Source organism: Lycorma delicatula, chromosome 1, assembly GCF_047948215.1.
Source record: "Lycorma delicatula isolate Av1 chromosome 1, ASM4794821v1, whole genome shotgun sequence".
Lineage (NCBI taxonomy): Eukaryota > Metazoa > Arthropoda > Insecta > Hemiptera > Fulgoridae > Lycorma > Lycorma delicatula.
The window spans coordinates 250,136,713-250,158,030 of NC_134455.1; the positions used below are offsets into that span (position 1 = coordinate 250,136,713).

General features: G+C 31.6%; 1 protein-coding gene across 2 annotated transcripts in view; it reads right to left on the minus strand.

Moving 5' to 3' along the window:
- Window positions 1–1,336: 1,336 nt before the first annotated feature.
- Window positions 1,337–21,318, minus strand: part of LOC142330308 (E3 ubiquitin-protein ligase RAD18-like) — a 61,355-nt gene continuing 41,373 nt past the window's right edge. For both annotated transcript variants that reach the window (XM_075375534.1, XM_075375525.1), the window contains exons 7-8: window positions 6,748–7,305; window positions 1,337–1,956 (exon numbers count right to left, since the gene is read on the minus strand). In XM_075375534.1, coding sequence (XP_075231649.1) covers window positions 1,742–1,956; window positions 6,748–7,305 — 773 coding nt within the window. In that variant the 3' untranslated portion in view covers window positions 1,337–1,741. The remainder of the gene's footprint in view (window positions 1,957–6,747; window positions 7,306–21,318) is intronic.

The following is a 21,318-nucleotide window of genomic DNA, read 5'->3' on the forward strand; positions in this document are numbered from 1 at the left end:
TTGGTGACATCTGTGCTTTCATCTAGTTGTATAGTAATTTTTCCACATTGAGTAATTTGTTTTAATAATTGTTTGTTTAAATTATCAGCAACAATTTCTATACGCCTAGTAACCGTATTTGCTGACAAGGGAATACATTTTAGTTTCTGAGGGTATTCTTTTTCGTGAATTATTTGCATCATTTTATTGCAGCAGGTAGAACAAGTGTTTTTCCGATGGTATGTAGCTTAATGTAACAAATTTTTTTAAATGACTAGCTTGAGTATTGCATGCTATTAAATGTTGTTAAAAAATTGCAGTGGTTTTTGTTCATGTTCAGGGTGTTTTTAAATGTCTTATTAACACTGATGGCTTCATACAAGCATTACATAGCATCTCATAACATAATCATTTAAAGACATTTAATATCTAAAAACTCACCAAAACTCGAAGAAATAATGTTTGACCTGGAAAAGACCCTTCCTCTTTCTGCAATATAAACATTACATTTTATAAACTTCAATATTGCCTATACAACTGTGTTCTTAATTCTCCCAATAAAATAAAGCATTGTTTTTTTTTATGGTAGGAGTGTTCTAATGGAAGAGAGTAGGAGATTGGGTCTTGCCTAAAACAGTTTGTAATGATTTATAAGAATAAATAGCTGTTAATACTTTGGTCTAATTCATATAACGGGCAAACTAGAAATATAAAAATTGTTATTTTAATTACAGAAGTCTAATGAATCATCTTTAAAAATTTTTTGGAAAAAATAAATCATCACTAAAATTACCTAAATGAATGATTGTCGCTTCAAATAGTAGGAGGAATTCTTTATTAATGATTTTTTTCTCAGAATGACATGACAATAGGTCGGTCCCTTGTTGCTTAATATCCAACTATTCCGTGGGACTGATTTTCACAAATTGATAAACTTCTAAGACATAAGTATTACCTACATGTGCTAATAAAAGTATAATTTCTTCAAGTTCCTAATCTTTCCACATTTCTTAATACTGACAAGGCATTTACAGGCAATCGAATTGTACATTACACAAAAACTGGAGAAAAGATGTACCAAGTTTTCCCAGTTTCTAAAATGTAGATTCCTGATCCTAAAACATATGAAAAGCTTGTACTCTTGGATCAAGGGTCAGTGAACTCTAGATCTTCTAAAGGTAACTGTTTTAATTTTGGATAAATTATTTGCAACAACTTACGTAAAAAATAGTAAATATTACCAGAAATGTTATTGCTTCTAATACTATATACTATTAGATTATTACTCCAGTCTAGACTAAAAGTATATTGCAATTACAGTTTTGTTTTAAATAAATTTGAATTTATATTACTAGCAAATGATTTTCTTATGCAATTTACAAAATCTTATTCATATTTTATACCATGCATAGTTTCAGATAAAAAGATTAGAAGCATGCTGAATACTGAAAGGCACTTCATTAAATTTCATAACTTAATGGCAACTTTTCTCATCAAAAAGAATTTTAAAACCTATCATTAAATTCTAGTGTTTTCCTAAATAAGAAGAAAGTTTCATAAAGATCTTTAGAAGCTTTTAGTCAACTCTTTTGCATGTAGTACAAGACCACCTATGATGATACCAGTGCAGAACAGATTTATAGGAGCACATTTGCATATTTAGTCAGCGATTTATTTTTACATTAATTTTCTTCTCGCAGAACTATGTGTAATAACATAACAATACACTTAAGGAATAATTTACATTAAAAGAAAACTGTGATCATTTAGTCCTTTTTCTAAGTACTCTCTTCGGTAATTCGTGTTCAGATGATACATTACGCTGTCTTTTTTGCTGCCTTCTAGAAACAAATAAGTCTTCACTATCACTCATATTAGCTGAGTTCATTTCAGAATCAGTTATAATAAAATCTGGATCAATTATCTGCGATTCTGTGACTGGAAATTTCACAGGAGAAGTATCCGGATTCATACAATCTGAAAGAAAGATAAGATGTAACAAGCAAAAACCAATATAATTTTTACATCAACTGATGGAGGAAAGAAAGGAACAATTCACTTCAAAAGCCATGAAAGAACAAAATGTTTCTTATCTTACATTTTTCTTTACAATTACCACTCCTTATTTATAGTTACACACGGCTCAAACATATTTATAGCAGAGCTATAGCTCTAAAAGGGAAAGTATTGTAATCGATCCAATTTGGACCTATTTGGTTTTCATTGGATCTTGACATTTTGACCCCTATAAAACCCAAAAAACCGGCCTGAAAATTTTTTAAAATTAAACCAGAAATGGATCAGTCATTTGCAATGTTTTTGACAGGGTACTGACAGCAATTTATTGATGCTGCAGGGAAGTAGTTCAAATCCAAATAAAAATATACTTCCTTCCAATTGAAATTGAATGTCTAAGTAACCTGTGCTTTTTTACAGTAATTCAAAATGACACTGTTCACACTAGGAAGCCACAAGATCAACATCTTACTGTTATTGACAAATTTCTTGGTCAGTACATAAGAGGAATTAAATTTCGTTTTTTAATAATGGAACTACTCATAATTTTAAGGGTAACTACACCACTATGTAACCTGATGATTGCAAACTGGGAATGTTTTAACGAGTAGGATTTTACAAATTGAAAGTTGACAGCTAATATGTAAACAGTCAAACCCATTTAAAATAGCAGGTTTATGGAAAACCAAACTTATTTCATTACTTACTGACATTAGTAGCTAACAACCACAGCAATTAATGCCATTTAAAATCTGTAAAAATACAAAACTTAATTACAAATGGTAAACAATAATTACTGTTAATGGTATCCCTTTCAACTCCTGAAACATCTCAAAAGGTGTAATTCTTAAAGCGAATGGCATAATTATGGCCAAAATGCCAATAACTTGGGTCAAGTTTAATAAACCAGTACCTACAGACTAGCAAACTTAAATGGGCAAAATTTTCAGAAAACGATCTATAAGAATCCACAGCTTTTTAATTATATAGCTACAATTTTGCACAGAAATAATATTTTAGATCTACAACGTTACAATTACAAATTTAAGGTACTAGACAGGTATATTAAGTTCTCTGATGCAAATTTTGTATGACTACTGAACATAAGAGTTTTCACATCATTAATTAACATATAAATATAAAAATAAATGTCTCTCATCTTGACACTTGAGATTAAAGAAACTGGACCCAAAAAAATATGGAAGTTGTGATTTATACTATTTGCTTAAACAAAAATAGCTGTAGTAACTGGGTTTCTCGTCTACTCTGATGTTTAAAACAAAAATAAAAAAAAAGGTTTAAGGTCAATAAAAAAATATAAACAATTATTACAAAATGTGCAATATAAAGTAAAAAACTTTGTTACAAAACAAAGTTCACTGCAGATGATGCTTTTTCAATCTTAAAATTTACCTACAATATCAACGCAGTTTATGTATATTTCACATTGCTCTGAAGAAAACTATTTTGATGTAATTAAACATTTACGTTCAAATGGAAGCAATTAAAACTTTTCTTATGATTTGCTGAATCAGTGCTTGAGTTTTTAAACACATTGGGTTTTTTTTAGTATTAGTAATTCCATCAAAGTACCATTCTAAATAAAAATAAATGCTATTACTGTAGCATCTAGTTTTTGAATCTTCAGTCAGGTGCAATGACAATTAATTAAGAAATGTCTCTGAAGCAGAATTTTATAACAGGTTTTGGACATTGTTTGAATAATTACTTTATATAATCCTAATTAATTCATGTAGTATTAAATAGATTACAAAATACTCAAATGCCATCTTTTAATTCTAATAGTGCATTTATAAGACTTTTTCTACTGTAGTTCACATACTGTACTATTACAGAATCTAATAAAAATTTATAGGGAAGTTAGAGAAATCTAAAAATTGTAATTCTCATAATCTGAAAGGATGTAAATATATTTAAAAAAAAAAGTATAAAACTGAACTTGCTGGAAAACTAGAAAGTCATTAAAATAGGAGCTACTATTTGCGTAATGTCTAGGAAGCACCAATAGGCTGTAACTATTATTCATATGTATTATAATGGAAACCAGGGATAGTGCATTATTATGCATCTTTTCTACTGCAGATATAGTATGTTGTGATAGATAAACAATCTATACCTACTACCAGAGTTTTATTGAGACATGTACTGACTACCATGCCTTTTTGCATGGTTAACCTGTCTGATGAGTGCAAACACTCCTCAATACTGTAAAACCAGACAGATACTGTTTGAAACATTTTATTAAAAAAATAATTATCAACTGTGTATTTTGAAATTCTGCACATCAAGGATTTACCATGGTTTCACTTGATCTGTCTAGGTATATATTGAAGTTTTTAACTGTTGTTAAAGTATTAAAGATATTTTTATTTTCTTATAATGTTTAAGTCATTACTAGAGGGCACAGTCACATACTTCTATAGTCTACCTTCCTGAAATATTTCAAATGTAAATTTTACATTTTACTATTACATTTTATCTTTGTCAATCATAAGCAAATTGCATCATCCTAAAAAAAGAATTTTCTACAAGTTCAGTAAATCTACTAATCCAATCCTGTTTCCTATTTAATTAAATGATTCAACTTTTCTGATTTTTTTTTAATGAAGTGATGTAGTTAGGCAATAGTTCTTTATCAACTGTTGAAGTTGTGTTGTTTATTCACTGGCATTCCAGATGCAAATCATTATCCAGCATATCAGAACTAAATAAATCAACCAGATGATTATCCTGACTAAAAGAAACAAAATATATGTCAGAGATAGACCTGATCAATAATGACCATCTTTGACTACAATCTACCCCTATCACACATCATCTCAATTCCCCCTCCCCCCAAGGGAGAACACTACCTGCCTTGTGACATGTCTGGTTGCCACATCACCCCCTCCATTCCTAGCCATAAGTGGCTTGATTGGAGGACATATTCTTGCCCTCAAAATGATCACATTCCACAGTCATCAGTCGGCCTCGTGAGATACCACTGATGCAAATGCCTCGAAAGACATTCAAATTAGAATTTACTAATGTGAATGTCTTTCCTGGTCAAGTTTTGCTTTCTAAGAAGATACAGACACCTAACTCTACCATATAGCCCTCAGGAACTGTTAAACTAACACCTATCCATGGAAGATTAAAGACCCTGCACACCTAACTCTATTACATTCTATCACCACCTAAACCGTATGTACCCACTTTAAAATATGATTATTTCAGAAATTTCATGCCACGATAGTATATTAAATTCCAGTAATCCCAAGCTACAATAGCATAATGATAAATTTAGTGATTGGAGTGCTAACCAGTGAAAATAAATGTCCCACAGGACCTCAGGTCTGGTCCGTTCAGGAGCTGATTATAACCTCCAGTCTTCCACTTCTCCTCCAACTTTGAGGACCGCTTGGATTTACAGCTACGTTGATCACAACCAACATTTACTTAATTGCCCCTTAATAAGTGTGCACTCCAATTATCAACAAATCACCATGCTACAGTTACTGAATAGTACCTGGGAAAGTTAAGACTATCCTCCCAAGTGTGACCTCCATTGATACTCTAACTACTCTAACCGGGAGTCGGTGCCAAGCATGCCTACCAATGGCCAATCAAACTGTCCGGATGGATCCTAGCCATGCGGGTAATTAATACTAATAAATCTATCGCCAGTGAAAGATGTGAGAAGTAAGCTAGCTAAGTAAAATTGATAAATACAGCAGTAAAAACTGCTAAGAAAGAGTTCTCTACCAGGTCCCCTATACCTACTCAAACAACACTTCAGTCGAAACCAATGAACTCAAACTAAGATTTGATCAACCCATCCCTGATGCAAAAGCATCCTGGCAAGCAGGAAGAGAAACAGCAGAAAATGCCCACATCACCAAATTCATGCCAAAGAAGCAATTTGGCAATCACCTAAACCAAAAGCCTCCTGCATCAGGGAATGGGAAAATTATCACATGTGTGAAGCGACCATAAAAACCACATGACCTGGTAGATCGCCCTACTAGTAAAGCGTGCTTCAAAAAGCAACCCTTAGACTCGCAACACAATTCACCTAACACTGCACACAGACATCAAGCATCAATGAGAAGTCCTAACATTCCACTATCACAGAGTATCCCAATCCTGTATGGGTAAGACACCCACTTTGTGATGATTCACACCCCCCCCCCCCCACCACTCATTGGCATGATGGGCTTTAATGGGAACTATCACAAAGCAGCTGTATGGCTTTAACCAATTCACTGCAAAAGATATAACAGTTCTGCTAAGTATAGTAACCTGCAGGGACCAGTTACAGCCTACAGCCACTTACTTGCTGTGCTGGGAGCCTAGATCTATACAATTAAGGCATAAATAAACCAGAGATGTTAACTTTAATTTGAGACTATTTGGCCAGAGAAAAAGTCACTTGGATTTGAAACTATAGTCTCCCTGCCTGCATAAATGATAGGGCTACTATTACCCTGACTATCCTAAACAAATTGACAGCTATCTTGACAATCTGAAGTTAGCACCAAACCATTTGGGGCACAGCTGCCTAAAGCATGAGATATTTTGGTCAGTTAGATATTCTGATCAGATATTTATGGATTAATTGATCACAAAGCCAAGCTACAAAATGTCAAAAGAAGACGCATTATGATATTAATGCAAGGAAAGATAAAGTTATAAAATTAATAATGCACTAAGAAATACTAAAAACAAAAAAGTATAGAGATTTAAAATTACCTTCACCAGAAGTTTTGCAATCAGCTAATAAACTAACACTAACATCACTTTCTTCACTGATGTTCTCTTCAAAATTGGGCTCATTTTTAATGAAATTGTTAGTCAAACAATCTTCTTGTTTTATATCAGAAATTGATAATTCAGATTCATTGACTAGACAGCTGTTCAATTCATCAGAAGACAATGATCCATATTCATTTATGTACACTTCTGGATCTGTGTGTTTACTTTTTAAAAGATCTTTATTTTTACGTTTATTAGAATTTTCTGAAGAGGTTTTACTACAACTTAAATCTGGTGATACAGGATGAACTTCAATTACTTCTGAATCATTGACTCGAGACTTTCCACAGTTTGTAAGTGATCCATTGAGCTGACGACACTGTGAAGTAGTTGGTTTATCTGATATAGGTATAGTTTCTTGATTATAAAAAAAATCTTCACTATCGCTAATGTCACTTTCAATTCTATTTACAATCCGTGTTGGTTTAATATACTTTTGGTCTCTTTCCCGCATAGCATTAATAAGACTTTCAAATTTAGCTTTATTTTTCTCCACTGTAACAAAAGAGAAAGTTTTACATTAAAAAAAAATTATTCAAAATTTCTTTCAAATTTAAATTTAATGTTCACATAAACATTTCAAATGTGTCATAAAGAATACATAATATACAAGGCCAAAAAATGATCATAAAATCATTGACATAATTGTTATTATTTGATATAAAAGTATAGAAATTAAGTCTCAAAATAAAATTATATATTTATAATATTTTTACGAAACCCATTTTTTCAGGTAGCAAAAAATTCTTTAACTTACTCTTCTTTTAATATTATTGAAGAACTTAATGACAAATAGAGCAATAGAGAAAAACTCTTTTGAGAGTCACCTTTTGACAATGCTTAACTGTTTACCAAAAATAGAAAGGTAAATTCTGTGCAATCAGATAACTTATTTTTTTTATCAACAAGCTTATATCTTGAACTACTGAATGGTTTTTGACCCACCATCAATACATAATAATAATTACAATAATTCTGAAAAAATGTAAGCCCAAGCATTTTAATGACTCTACAAAAGAAAACAATTAATCTATATAGGCTTAAAAGCTGACCTTTTAACATTTACTAGATGGTTAGTGAGTGATTCTAACAAAATTTTAGTAATTAAATATGTCTGATGCAATAATGAATGATAAAAACTTTTCTTAACTATCTGTGATGTTCAAGCATTAAATTGGAGAATAAAAACGAATCAATACAAGCAATATATAAATTTAAACAATTATTATTTCACTGGTAGACTGGCAAGATCAAAAAAATATTATTTAAATTCTTATAAATATATATATATATATATATAAACAGTTTCTAACTACAATAGAATCCTGATAATTCATCACCCCTCTGGCAAATTTATGCTTTTTATTTTAGAGATACAATCCTGGTACACAAAAGTTAATTAAATTTTTAATTACCAATAAAATGTACTCTATTTGTTTAGGCCTAAAGCATAAAGATACAATTAATTGTAACCAATGTTTTTATATATGTCTACTGTATGGTTACGTATAAATTACAGTAATCGTATTAGAAAGGAACTGATATAATTACTTTACATATCTTTCATTCATAAAACATTTTTATTTGGGTACTATTATCTAATAAGTGTTATCATATTTCTTACACAGTAGAGTATTTTATCATCAAAAATACCGGTTTTTTTTGTCTTCAGTCATTTGACTGGTTTGATGTAGCTCTCCAAGATTCCCAATCTAATGTTACTCGTTTCATTTTAATATACCCCGTACATCCTACATACCTATCAATTTGTTTTACATATCCCGAACGTTGCCTGCCTGCACAATTTTTTCCTCCTACCTGTCCCTCTAATATTAAAGCAGACTATTCCAGGATGCCTTAATATGTGGCCTGTAGGTCTGTCTCTTCTTTTAACTATATTTTTTCAAATGCTTCTTTCTTCATCAATTTGCTGCAACACCTCTTCATTTTTTACTTTATCCACCCATCTGATTTTTAACATTCTCCTATAGCACCGCATTTCAAAAGCTTCTAATCTTTTCTTCTCAGGTACTCCGATCTTCCAAGTTTCACTTCCATATAAAGCAACCCTCCAAATATATAATTACAAAAATCTTTTCCTGACGTTTAAATTAATTTTTGATGTAAACAAATTATATTTCTGACTGAAGGCTCGTTTCGCCTGTGCTATTCAGTATTTTATATTTCTCCTGCTTCGTCCATTTTTACTAATTCTACTTCCCAAATAACAAAATTCATAATCTTTTCTTTTCCTATTTTTAAATTCAGTAGTCCATCTACTTTATTTCTACTAAATTTCATTACTTTCATTTTGTTCTTGTTTATTTTCATTCGGTAGTTCTTGCGTAGGACTTCATCCATGCCATTCATTGTTCCTTCTAAATCTTCTTTACTCTCAGCTAGAATTACTATATCATCAGCAAATCGTAGCATCTTTATCTTTTCACCTTGTACTGTTTCTCAAGATCTAAATTGTTCTTTAACATCATTAACTGCTAGTTCTATGTAAAGATTAAAAAGTAATGGGGATAGGAAACATCCTTGTTAGACTCCCTTTCTTACTACGGCTTCTTTCTTATGTTCTTCAATTATTACTGTTGCTGTTTAGTTCCTGTAAATGTTAGCAATCGTTCATCTAGCTCTATACTTGAACCCTAATTTTTTTAAAATGCTGAACATTTTATTCCAGTCTATGAATGTCTTTTCTAGGTCTGTAAATGCCAAGTATGTTGGTTTGTTTTTCTTTAATCTTCCTTGTACTATTAATCTGAGCGCTAAAACTGCTTCTCTTGTCCCTATACTTTTCCTGAAACCAAATTGGTCTTCCCCTAACACTTCTTCCACTCTCCTTTCAATTCTTCTGTACAGAATTCTAGTTAAGATTTTTGATGCATGGCTAATCATTCTGTATTATTCACATTTATCTGCTCCTGCTTTCTTTAGTATCATGATTATAACCCTATTTTTGAAGTCTGATGGAACTTTCCCTTTTTCATAAATATTACACACCAGTTCAATCACTTCCTCACTTGCACAGTAATTCTACAGGTATTCCGTCTAATCCAGGAGCTTTTCTGCCATTCAAATCTTTTAACACTCTCTTAAATTCAAATCTCAGTATTGTTTCTCTCATTTCATCCTCTTCCTTTATAACATCATTTTCTAATTCATTTCCTCCGTATAACTCTTCAATATATTCCACCCATCTATCGACTTTACCTTTCGTTTTATATATTGGTGTACCATCTTTGTTTAACACATTATTAGATTTTAATTTATGTACCCCAAAATTTTCCTTAAGTTTCCTGTATGCTCAGTCTATTTTATCAATGTTCATTTCTCTTTCCACTTCTGAACACTTTTCTTTAATCCACTCTTCTTTTGCCAGTTTGCACTTCCTGTTTATAGTATTTCTTAACTGTCTAAGTTTCCTTTTACTTTCTTCATCAATAGCATTCTTATAATTTTTACGTTCATCCATCAGCTGCAATATACCGTCTGAAATCCAAGGTTTTCTACCAGTTCTCTTTGTTCCACGTAAGTTTGCTTCTGCTGATTTATGAATTTCCTTTTTAACATTCTCCCATTCTTCTTCTATATTTTCTACCTTATCATTTTTACTCAGATCTCTTGTGATGTCCTCCTCAAAAATCTTCTTTACCTCCTCTTCCTCAAAATTCTCTAAATACTACCGATTCATCTGACACCTTTTCTTCAGGTTTTTAAACCCCAATCTACATTTCATTATCACTAAATTATGGTAGCTATCAATATTTGCTCCAGGGTAAGTTTTGCAGTCGACGAGTTGATTTCTAAATCTTTACTTAAGCATGATATAATGTATCTGATACTTTGCAGTATCACTTGGCTTTTTCCATGTGAATATTCTTCTATTATGATTTTTAAACTGGGTGTTGGCAATTACTAAATTATACTTGTGCAAAACTTACTTACAGTGCAAAACTCTATAAGTTGGTCCCCTCTTTCATTCCTTTTGCCCAGCTCACATTCATCCACTAATTTCTCCTTACCTTTTCCAATGCTTGCATTCCAATCTCCAACTATTATTACATTTTCAACTCCTTTTATGTGTTTAATTGCTTCGTCAGTTTCTTATATACACACTCTATCTCATCATCATCATCATCATGGGTGCTTGTAGGTATATAGATGTTAACAATCGTCAGTCTAGGTTTCGATTTTATCCTTATTACAATGATTTTATCATTATGGATTTTGAAATACTCTACTGTCTTCCCTATCTTTTTGTTCATTTTTTGACCATTATTTGAAGCTGAGTTAATTATTCTAAAATCACCTGACCAAAAGTTATTTCCTTATACCCACAAAACCTCACTAATTCTTCCTACATCTACATTTATCCTATTCATTTCCCTCTTTAAATTTTCTAACCTACCAACCTTTTTTAAACTTTCCATGCTCTGACTGATAGAAAGTTATTTTTAATTTTCTGGTGACCCCTTCCTTAGTTGTCTCCACCCGGAGATCTGAATAGGGGACTAGTTTACCTCTGTTATATTTTACCAAGGAAGGCACCTCCATCATTTTTATATGAAACTGCAGAGAGCTACATTTTCTTGGAAAAAAAGCACTGTAGTTTTCCATTGCTTTCAGCTGCGCAGTACTGAGATTGAGTGATGTTGATATGGCCGTTTAAGTCTTCCTGACCTATGCCCTTAACAACTACTGAGAGCTGTTGCCCTCTTTCAGGAATCATTCCTTATTCTGGCTCTCAACAGGTATCTCTCTGATATGGTTGCACCTCCGGTCCAGCTACTCTATCATTGAGCACTCAAGCCCCTTCATATCATCGGCAAGGTCTCGTGATTCATAGAGGTAGCAAAATATGTATTACGTCATTTCCTTTCTGTTTTTGAAATTCATTATAGTAGTGAAATTTGTGTCGTGAGAATCAGTTATTTGTACTAGTGTCGTACCTATTACTGTATACTGTACTTACGCAGCAAAAATGTCTAGCAAACGTGGAAGTCATAAAAGTTTAGAATTAACAAAAACGTTTCAGATTCTTCAACACTTGCGTAAGGGTGAAAGTGCCATTAAACTATCACAGGAGTTCGAAATCGCTTGAATGTGTACACGATATTAAAAAAAAGCTGATAAAATTGAAGAATTTATGAATAAAATGCAAGTTACTGATGGTAATGTAACAAACAGAAAGAGAACGAAAACAGCAGAAAATGCTGAACTTGACAAGGCAATGTACATTTAATTTGCATAGTGTTATAGTCAAAGCCTACCTATACGTGGCTTATTAATTATTAAGACAGCTCTTCAAATGAATGAACGATTAAATGGCAATCCAGATTTTAAAGCCATCTAGGGTTGGCTAAATAGATTTAAAACAAGGTACGGAATTCATCACCTTGCAATTGAGGGTGAAAAATTAAGCACTGATAGTCAGGTTTCATCCGACTATTGTGATAAATTTAGTTAAAAAATTATGTCTTAATTTACGTCGCGCACAGGTGTATAAATGTGATTGTCCTGGAAGGTGCTTCCTAAGAAAACCTTAGCATCTTCTTCTGAGAGCTCTGTGGCTGGATACAAAGTAAGGAAAGAACGCATCTGTATTCTTGTATGTTCTAACTCAAGTGGTTTATCAACTTTCTCTAGCTGTTATTTTATTAGCAAGTCAAAAACATGAGAGTTTTAAAACATATAAATCGTGACTTATTACCGGTGAAATATTTTTGGCAACGAAGTGCTTGGATGACGCCAGAAAATTCTAGCCAGTGGTTTAACAATGTTTTGTGCCTGAAGTCCAGCGACATTTTAGACAAAAATAATTTATCAGAAAAGGCATTCCCTATGATGGATAATGCTCCTTAACATCCAGTTGACAAACTGGAAGCACTAGATGGCAATATAATTGTCGTATTTCTTCCAGCAAACATAAGCTGTTTATTCCAGCCTACGGACCAAGGGGACATAGTAAGTATGAAGCGACGTTATAAAAAATTATTAATGCAAAATTTTATTTTCTGTGAAAATGAATTACAGATAGAAGATTTTTGGAAACTGTACACCATAAAGGATGCAATATATAACACAGTATTGTATACAGTATTGAAGTTGAGCTGGAATAAACTGCGGCCTGACCAGATACCAGAACCAGAAACTTAAGAAGGAAATGCAGACAAAAATTTTAAATTGAAAGAAATTTGTGACAGCATTCCTGGTTTAAATGATGTTACAAATGAGGAAATAGAAGAAAGGGTAAAATTATATGACAGATTTAGGCTAAGAAATATTAAATGATGAAGAAATTCTTAATCATATTAAAAATAAAGAAAATTTAAAGGAAGGTGCTTCATAATAAAGAATTCGATGATAATCCAATGAGTAAAATGAGCTGCAAAGAAGTCATGGAGATGCTGATAAAATGCATCAAATGGTATTTTGATCAAAAAGAAGCACAGGTGGTGAAGTTAACTGCTCTGCAACAAGTTCGTCAATTCACATTAGAAAAAGAAAGGAATGTTGATCTGCAAAGAAAAATTACAGATTTCTTGTAAAGTAAAATGAAGTACAAATATGTAAACATAAATCTAAATACAGTACCTTTTAGGTTATAGCTTTTATAGATAGAAGTGCTTAAATAACAAAACATAGGCCTACAAAGTTCTGTAGTAACTGTGTGTTGGTCTTTGACTTATGTATTATAGTGTTGTATGTGTAGTGATTTTTTTTAAATACAGTACAGTATATATGTAATTTTTATAAAAAATTGTGTTAGTGAATGGTTTACTTATGTTAGTATAAAAGTATATTACATGTTGCTGTATAATAAAATACTAAATGTATTACTAAATACTGTAATTAAATTTCATTAGTAATAATTTCATAAAAAGACTGCAACTTTTTATGACACGTTCAGTAAGAGGGGAGGGGGTGATAACGGTTAGGCCAATCTAGCATTAATTTTTATATAATCCGACGTTTGTTTCAATATTTGTAATTTGTCATTTTCATTAATTCATCACCTGGTCAGTCCCAGAGGTAACGAATTATCAGGGTCCTACTGTATAATGAAATATACTTCTAGAAGATCTTTTAACTTGATTTGCTGGAAATATCAGTAAGAATGAAATTCCACAAAAATTTACTATTTTATTATTTTATATGGGCTAATTAAAATAAGAAATATATATATACAGGTATTCCATTTTAATTCAAAAAATTTTCAAAAGTTTTATTGTATCACTATTTTTGATTTTAATGATATTTGGTATGTGTCAATTACCCCCACATTGTAGTGGTCAAAAAATATTTTTTTTATTTAAAAAAAAATTTTTTTCTTCCGTAATAGACTATTTTCTAACTTACCAACAGGTAAAAACATCCATTTTTATCACTTATTACATGATCTGCAGCACTATAATTTTACATCATACAGAGGTCAAAATGGGTTTTTTGGAAAGATAAAGATGAAACTTCATTTTAGTGTACTCTAAATTCACTTTGTTACGTAATCAAATCTTGTAATGTACTGAAGTTACGTTTACAAATTGTGGGTTCAAAATAAATATTTTAAGACTTAGGGTAACAGGCCCGTTTTTTCCTTTTAACTCTTACGTACTTATAAAAAAAAAAAATTGGACTGTTACCAAGTGTCCTTCTTTAAAATAAAATGGCCGCCAAATCGTAAGATTTTGAAAATGTCTCATTTTTGGGGCCTAAAAACTATATATGGGACAGGTGACAAAAATCTGAAATTTTTACAGCAATAAGTACTTTTTATTTACTTAATAACCATATAAACCACTTTGAGTAACAAAATCTCAACGGGGTTGACAAGTAATGAAGCTATCAAAACCACTAAAATCACCATTCCTTCTAACCATTAACAATATATACAAAAAATTCACAGCAAGTATTTTTTCAGATAACAATGTAGGTCTTCTACAAAAAATATTTTGATATGTCTACAATGAGACAGCTAATATTCTAGATAGTTTGTTGCTTAAAGTATGACTCATACACAAAAACTCATGTTTAAACATGAAACTGAATAGACATGCATCGACATGAATGTTTGCATAATCCTGAATGTAAACGTTGTAGAAGGCTCAGTTACTGTTTTGATTTTAATGTGATATGTTGTATTGTTGCTAGTGTTAATACTGTGGTTGGGTAATGTACATTTGTTTATAAAGTAATTTCATTAGCAGTGAACTTCTCTTTTATGCGATATCTTTTAGTTTTAATTTTATTAATTACAGAAATTTTTATTTTAGCTGTAGAGAAACTGGGATAAGACAAAGTGAGGTTAAATTGGTATTTTTATAATTTATACTAACTGTACTGTTATTATAAGAACACTTGCATTTTACGTTGTATTTTAAAAATGAATTACGGAATGTTCAGTTGGCATTCACACTGAAACAGTACGTCACAAATTGACTTACAATAGGTCTTCAGTATTACACAATATTTTAGAGTTTACTGAACAGCAAATAACAATGATATCTTTAAGAAATGGATGTACTGAAACAAAAAATAACTAACTGTACTTTTTATAAAATTGAATATTTAGATAAATATTTCCATATTAATGGGAAAAGTTGCTCTGAACCAATTAGCTGTCACACTTAACAGGTTAAGAAATCTCTTCAAGAAATATTTTTGACACTTTTAACAAACAATCCAAATTTAAAATTAATTCCCAGCAAAGCACTGTGTACAACAAGCTTAAACAAAATACAAATACCACAAGATGATACAAAAAGCGAACCAGAATGTCAAGATATATTTGAGCCTCAATGTATTACAGTCGAGTCAGTTAATAAAGCTTGTTCAGCACTTGACATTTCACCTGTTAAGGTTAAAAAATTATTGAGCAGTGCAAAGGAACTTTTAAAAAATAAAGTTGCAAAATAGACGAGTCAGTTACCAGAAAATTAAACGATTCCTTTGATATAAATATTTCTAGAGGAGAAACCAGTTTAATACCACAAAACTATGCTGATTTAGGTAGGGAATATGAAGAATTAATCATTAAAATAAAGGATAAAATGAAAACAATTACATCAACCCAGGAAACAATTAATATTTTAAGTTTATTACCAAGCACAGTTGGAGCATTCCAAAAATTCAAAATGAGTTTAGGGTTGGTCAGTATTTAGTCCTTCAATCCAAACAATTAGTTAAAACAAGTGAAATTTTACCACAAATCGGCAAAAAGAAACCCAATCACATAACTGATGAAAATGTTATTAATATCTCCAAGATTTTTACCAAAATGATGAGCACAGCCAAATGATGCAAGGCATGGATTGTGTTTCTGTAAGACAAGCTGACGGGAAGAAAATTAATATTAACAAAAGGCTTATCTTATGTAACTTAAAAATATTGTACACAGCCTTCAAAGAAAAATATAATTTAAAAAATGGTTTTTCAAAATTTGCTGATTTAAGACCTAAATTTTGTGTTCTGGCTGGTGAGTCAGGTACTCACTCTGTTTGTTTATGTGTGTGTGTGTGTGTCATCCACCAAAATATAAAACTCATGTTATCTGCTCTAAAAATGAAATTTGATTATAAAATTCTCCATTCAACCATGGTATGTGATGTAGAAAAAACATGCATGCTGTCACAGTGTGAAAAATTTCCAGGCAATAATGAAGTGCTCAGTTAACTGCAAGAGAGCTGGGATGATTTTGATTTTCAAATTATCTTCAAACAGTGGGTTTCTGTTGACTGTTGTGAACTAACTACTCAAATTCTTTTATTTCAGGAATACTTAGATAAAACTTACTGAAAATTTAAATAATCTAAAAAGAATCATTTGGTTGCAAAGATTCAAGCTAATTTCCTCAACATTAAAAAGGAAAACTTGTTGGAGGGTGAATGTATTGTAATGGGTGACTTCTCCAAAAATTTTTCTTTTGTGATATGGGATGAAGTACAATCATATCACTGGTCACAGTATATACATTTCTCATATATTTTAAAAAAGAAGGAAAATTACATAGCCAAAGCTACTGTGTGATTAGTGAGTACTTGAATTACAATACTACATCGTTCTTCTGCTTAAAAAAAAACAAGTTATAAATAAGGTAAAAACACTGTTAAACTTTTAAACACAAGTTTACTTGTGTTAAACTTTTTTTTTCTGATGGCTTCTCAGCCCAGTATAAAAACAAAAAAAAATTCATAAATTTGTACTACCATTAAGATTTTGAAATTGCTGAATGACTTTTTTTGCCTCATACAAAGGAAAAGGACTATGTGATGGTATTGGTGGAACTGTAAAAAGGACTATAACTAAAGCAAGCCTTCAAAGGATAGTCAAAAATCAAATTGTTACACCTGAAATGTACAATTATTCCAAAGACAATATTAAAAATATAACATTTATTTTCTGCTCTGATAAAGATGTTCAAGAGACTGAAGAATACCTCAGATCTCATTATCAGGTCATCACAACAGTCCCAGAAACAAGAACCTTTTACAGTTATGTTTCAAGTTAGAAATGTATCCTGAAAGTCTGGGCGACCTCTGAATCAGAAACATTTACCTTAGTATCGGTACACAAGGACATTAATGTTTCTGATTGTTTTATAGGTTTACCAAAGCCAAAACATAAAAATCATGTCTGCTGTGTATACAATGGCAAGTGGTGGTTAGGTGAAGTTGTTGAAGTCAAAATACATGAAAATGAAGAGGAATATTGAATACACTTTTTCCATTTGCAAGGTCCTGGTACTTCATTCAAGAAATCATTGAGAGATAATCAAACATGAGTTCAAGCGGAAAATATTTTAAAGATTTTCATGCCTTCAGAGCTTTTTCTATCAACTACTGGAAGAGGAGACAACATTACACCAAAGATGAATGAGGACTTATCAGTTCTACAAAAAAAAAAGAAATGGCAGGAGCACTAAATTATGTTAGTTAAGTTTGTTATCAAAAAGTGCAAGATTTATTCATAACTCCCATTAGAAGGAGTAAAATAAGGTAAAAGTGAATTGATCAACTTATTAATGTATTTGAATTGTTTATCATTTTATAATTGACTATTTATTAATTATAAATTATTTATTCTAATGAGTTTAGTTATAATTTTTATAATCTAAAAAATACATAACTTAGTATTTTTGGATACACTGTTTATGGTTAGAAGGAAAGGTATTTGTAGCTGTTGTTGGTTTCATTACTCGTCAACCCCTTTGAGTAACAAAATAAATTTTATATGGTTATAAAGTACATACAAAATACATACTACTGTAAACATTTCAGACTTTTGCCACCAGTCCCACATGTGGTTTTTTGGGCCCCAAAAATGAGACATTTTCAAAATCTTACGATTTGGCAGCCATTTTTTTTTTAATGAAGGTCAGTACTAGTACGTAAGAGTTAAAAGGTAAAAAACAGGCCTGTTACCATATTTATTTATTTTGGGCCCAAAATTTGAAAAAAAAAAAAAACAATTTGTAAATGTAACTTCAGTACACATTACAAGACTTGGTTATGTAACAAAATGAATTTTGTTACATATTTATTACATGAAGTTGAAATTTGTAAAATGAATTTGTTAAAAGAAGTTCCATCTTTATTCTTTCCAAAAAGCCCTTTTTGACTTCTGTATGATGAAAAATCATGGAAAAAGTGATGAAAATGGCTGTTTTTACCTGTTGGTGAATTAGAAAATAGTCTATTATTCAAGAAAAGTTTTTTTTAAATATAAAAAAGCATATTTTGGCCACTACAAGGTGTAGTTATCATATATCAAATATCATCAAAATCAAAAATAGTGATGCACTGTCGTTTGTTAAATTAAAATGGAATATCCCTTTACTGTTTAACAGACAATGGATCCGATCCATACATAGGCTTCATTTCTTACAGAAAATTTACATTGGAATCTTGTAAAGAGATGGAGTAGATTAGGGAGCAGTAACTTAAAACATCCAAGTTTAATTTGATAATAAAAGGATGTATAGAGTGCAAAAGTTGTAGAGGAAGATAACTGGAAATTATAAAACATAACTGAGGATGTGTGAGGTTAGATACTGTTACTGTTAGTGAATTATTTTCGTACATATATGAAATGAATATATTCATATCATGAATATGAATATATTTCATAAATATGAAATCTGCCTCTATGAATCATGGGACCTTGCTGTTGGTGAGGGGCTTGAGTGCTCAGTGATACAGAATAGCAGGACCGAAGGTGCAACCATATCGGAGAGGTATCTGTTGAGCCAGAATAAGGAATGATTCCCCAAAGAGGGCAGCAGCTTTTTCAGTAGTTGTTAAGGGCGTAGGACAAACGACTTAAACGGCCATATCAACATCACTCAATCCTCTGAGTACTGCGCAGCTGAAAGCAATGGTAAACTACAGTGCTTTTTTTCCAAGAAAATTTAGCTCTCTGCAGTTTCATATAAAAATGATGGAGGTGCCTTCCTTGGTAAAATATTCCAGAGGTAAACTAGTCCCTTGTTCGGATCTCCGGGTAGGAACTACTAAGGAAGGGGTCATCAGAAAATTAAAAAATAACATTTTACGAGTCAGAGCGTGGAATGTTAGAAGTCTAAAAAAGGTTGGTAGGTTAGAAAATTTAAAGAGGGAAATGGATAGGATAAATGTAGATGTAGTAGGAATTAGCGAGGTTCGGTGGGAAGAGGAAAATGACTTTTGGTCAGGTGATTTTAGATTAATTTACTTCAAACAATGGGCTGGCAGGAGTAGGTTTCATAATGAACAAAAAGATAGGGAAGACAGTAGAGTATTTCAAAATGCATAATGATAAAATCATTGTAATAAGGATAAAATCGAAACCTAGACTGACGATTATTAACATCTATATACCTACAAGCACCCATGATGATGATGATGATGAGATAGAGTGTGTATATGAAGAAATTGATGAAGCAATTAAACACATAAAAGGAGATGAAAATTTAATAATAGTAGGAGATTGGAATGCAAGCATCGCAAAAGGCAAGGAGGAAATACAGTGGGTGAATACGGGCTGGGCAAAAGGAATGAAAGAGGGGACAGACTTATAGAGTTTTGGACAAAGTATAATTTAGTAATTGCCAACAACCAGTTTAAAAATCATAATAGAAAAATATACACATGGAAAAAGCCAAGTGATACTGCAAGCTATCAGATAGATTACATCATGGTTAAGCAAAGATTTAGAAATCAACTGATCGACTGCGAAGCTTACCCTGGAGCAGATATTGATAGCGACCATAATTTAGTGTTAATGAAATGTAGATTGGGGTTTAAAAACCTGAAGAAAAGGTGTCAGATGAATCGGTAGAATTTAGAGAATTTTGAGGAAGAGGAGGTAAAGAAGATTTCTGATGAGATCATTGCAAGAGATCTGATAAAAAAAGATAAGGTAGAAAATGTAGAAGAAGAATGGGAGAATGTTAAAAACGAAATTCTTACATCAGTAGAAGCAAACTCAGGCGGAACAAAGAGAACTGGTAGAAAACCTTGGATTTCAGACGATATATTGCAGCTAATGGATGAACTTAGAAAATACAAGAGTGCTAGTGAGTGATGAAGAAAGTAAAAGGAACTATCGACAATTAAGAAATACTATAAACAGAAGTGCAAACTAGCGAAAGAAGAATGGATTAAAGAAAAGTGTTCAGAAGTGGAAAGAGAAATAAACATTGGTAAAATAAATGGAGCACACAGGAAAGTTAAGGAAAATTTTGGGGTACATAAATTAAAATCTAATAATGTGTTAAACAAAGATGGTACACCGATTTATATCACGAAAGGCAAAGTCGATAGGTGGGTGGAATATATTGAAGAGTTATACGGAGAAAAAATGAATTAGAAAATGGCGTTATAGAGGAAAAAGAGGAAGACAAAGAGGATGAAAGGGGGAAAACAATACTGAGATCTGAATTTAAGAGAGCAATAAAAGATTTGAATGGCAGAAAGGCTCCTGGAACAGACAGAATACCTATAGAATTACTGTGCAGTGCAGGTGAGTAAACAATTGATAGATTATACAAACTGGTGTGAAATATTTATGAAAAAGGGGAAGTTCCATCAGACTTCAAAAAGAGTGTTATAGTCATGATACCAAAGAAAGCAGGGGTAGATAAATGTGAAGAATACAGAACAATTAGCTTAACTAGCCATGCATAAAATATCTTAACTAGAATTCTGTACAGAAGAATTGAGAGAAGGAGAGTGGAAGAAGTGTTAGAAGACCAATTTGGATTCAGTAAAAGTATAGGGACAAGAGAAGCAGTTTTAGTGCTCAGATTAATAGTAGAAGGAAGATTAAAGAAAAACAAATCAACATACTTGGCATTTATAGACCTAAAAAAGGCATTTTATAACGTAGATTGGAATAAAATGTTCAGCATTTTAATAATTAAAATGTTCAGCATTTTAGTAATTCTGTTGAAAGCTGAAAGCTTCTGTTGAAGCTGAGAGTAAAAAGGATTTAGAAGGAACAATGAATGGCATGGATGAAGTCCTA